Source organism: Pyrgilauda ruficollis, unplaced genomic scaffold, assembly GCF_017590135.1.
Source record: "Pyrgilauda ruficollis isolate IOZ18807 unplaced genomic scaffold, ASM1759013v1 scaffold2302, whole genome shotgun sequence".
NCBI classification, from domain to species: Eukaryota; Metazoa; Chordata; class Aves; order Passeriformes; family Passeridae; genus Pyrgilauda; species Pyrgilauda ruficollis.
The window spans coordinates 1-2,772 of NW_024522563.1; the positions used below are offsets into that span (position 1 = coordinate 1).

Consider the following 2,772-nt stretch of genomic DNA (forward strand, 5'->3'; position numbering starts at 1 on the left):
CACATGGAGAAATAAAAGAGACCTTTAGGAATAGGCTACAATTTCATCAGTCTCGGAGGCCAATTGAAGGAAACAGCTTATTCGCATCACTTAAGGACCAATGATAAAAGATAGCATCTGGTCTAGAACGGAGAAAAAACAAACCTCTTTTTCTGATCACCGCCCTCACTGGCTGAGGACTCTTTAGTGGCAGGGGAAGATTCCTCAGAATTAGCTTTGTCTTCTGCTCTCTTGCCATCTTCTTTGCTATCTCTGGCTTCGGCACCTGCGCCTTTCTCCGCTGTCTCCCCACTAGAGGCTTCCAGGCCTTGGGAGCGTTTGCTACTCTGATCGCTTAGGGTCTCTACCACTACACCTTCAGAGTCCGGGGCCTCTTCCTCGGGGCTCTGTTCACTTGTCTCCCCTTTTGCTACCACTAAACGCTTTGCTTCCTTCCTTGCCAAAGCTTGGGCCGATTTGCTGTCCAAAGCTAAAGCATCTTCCTCCAGCTGAGCGGCAGCGAGAGCGTCCTCTTCCTCAGCCAGCCTCTTGCCTGGCCCCGCGTTACTGGCTTCCTGCGCACGCGGCCGCTCCGCTTCGGGAGGTTCTTCGTTAAGTAGCTCAGATTTACAAGTTTCCCCCAAAATGTCGAGTATTTTCTCATTTTCTACGGATTTAACAGGAATAGAATGGCACAAGATTTAATCACCAGGGAAATACAGCAATCACAAATGTGGAACTGGCATGGCTGCCACACTAACACCAAGAGAACTGCTAAGCTACACAGAGATTGGAAAACCCTAGTGTACACAGTGTTACAGCTACCACGCTAACTGCTCTCTCACACCCTGCCAAATCAGCCCTAGCACCTCAACAGCCAAGAAAAATGCCCCCACTGATTTAACAAAAAACTTCGGGCTCAGCCTTCATATTCTTCAGCAAATCGTTCAGCTCTGTTTCTTCTCTAGTTAGCTTCCAGAGTCCGAGATGCTTAACTGAACGTATCAAGGCACTGAGAGTTCAATTTTCCAAATTTCTGTGAAGTTCTTTTAGCAGAGACAGTCCAACATGAGAACTGGGCATCTTCTGATGGTTCTGAGTGTGTATGCAGTCCAGAAAGCGAGTGGGATCTGTAGCAAATTCCTGATGGCAGCGTGATCCTTCTTCTGAAGTCCAGTCACTCCTTAATTTGTGTTCTGCACCAGAGCTTTGCACTGCCTACACTCCTGTATTTATATTTATTCACAGAACCACTGTACAGTGTGATATCACAAGATCTGTTTTCAGAACCTTTACATCTTTAAGGCTCGTTCCTTAACTTCACTCTGCAGTAACAGTTCTAGGGAACCATTTCACAGCATTGAACAAGTTTTCCAAGGGTGGTTATTCACAGATCTGGTGATATGACTGGGTTTCCAATCTCTATGACCCTGCATGACCTGGATTTTCCACCATAATAACGTACACTACAGTAATGCATTAAAAAAAAGAACCAAAAAAAACCAAACAGGGACGCAAAAAGCCTCAATGAAGAACGAAACTGTTTAAATGCCCAGGTTTTTTTTTCCATTTAAAAAAAAAAAATCAAAGTAACTAAACAAAAACAAACAGTACCTGGCTCCAAAGGTAACTCTTCAAGTTCCTGTAGTGAAAAAGATTTTGAAAAGGAGAAATATCACTATTTCATAAGCAAGATGCTATTCTGAATGACATTTTTTATCCACCCATTACAGGAGAATATTTAGTGAAAGCATTACTATAATTTAACCTATTTCAGCTTTGAAAACATTGAAATTCAAATGAATTTCTCAAAAAAAGTTTTAAGATGAGTTTTTAACATCCTCAAAGTTTTATGAAATCTGTGAAAACTTTAAAACCTCTCAAATTCAGCCACCTGTTGAACACATGGTACACATTCACATGGATAAATAAATCAATAAATGCAAGTAGCACAGAGGAAAGCTTATCTTCATGTTACCCTTCTCTACCCTGTGTTTTTTGAAGTCTCCTTTCTGAAAACAGGATCAACAGAAACACCAGCTTCACCTGGAGCTGGTGCTCTTAACCTACCAGGAGTGATCTGGAAACAAGGCCAGCATTTCAGGAATAGACAGTTCCAGCTTTCTTCTCACCCTGGGATACGTACATTTTTAATGGAAGTTAAACAGAATGTAAGGCACTGAGCTGGTATTTACATCAGACAAAAGGAATCCAACCTACCACCAAACTCAGTATGACACATACATCATAAACATATTTACATATATGTATATATAAATATACATATATGATCTGATAAAGAAATAAATCTTTGTTTCTATGAATAAATCAAAAGGCATTAGTTCCCATTCTTTGCAGAGGATGAATGCACCCACTATACACACATTGTTACACCATACAGTATTATATAATATTTTATGCTTTTTTTGTTTGTAAAGAAAAACTGGCTACCATTTACCTTTATTACGGTTAAATCTGCTGAAGAAGCATCTAAACTGTTCCCAACATCTTCAAACTCTACCTTTAAGAAATAAACAGGAGACATCTTGTTATCTATAAAGGAATATTGTGAGTGAAACCTGAATGAGAAACTGAAGATTTATATTTGCACTGACAGCAAACAAATCCTGCATCCAAAGCAACCAATAATGGTAAAAACTGAGTGATAACCCCCAGGACTCTTCCTGATCCCCACTGATGGAATAAAATTTCTCATTATCTCTTAACTGTGATGGTCAGCTCACAAAAATCTTTTAAATATGGGGATTCCAACAGCAAAATTTCTCTGATTTG

At 40.3% G+C, this 2,772-nt stretch overlaps 1 protein-coding gene across 1 annotated transcript; it reads right to left on the reverse strand.

The window, feature by feature from the left end:
* Positions 1-6: 6 nt before the first annotated feature.
* Positions 7-2,656, reverse strand: LOC121354640 (scaffold attachment factor B1-like). Its single transcript, XM_041469387.1, has 3 exons — positions 2,438-2,656; positions 1,594-1,621; positions 7-646 (listed from the first exon to the last, which is right to left on the reverse strand). Exons 1-3 carry the CDS (start codon positions 2,522-2,524, stop codon positions 123-125), a joined length of 639 nt encoding a protein of 212 aa, XP_041325321.1. The 5' UTR covers positions 2,525-2,656; the 3' UTR covers positions 7-122.
* Positions 2,657-2,772: the final 116 nt, after the last annotated feature.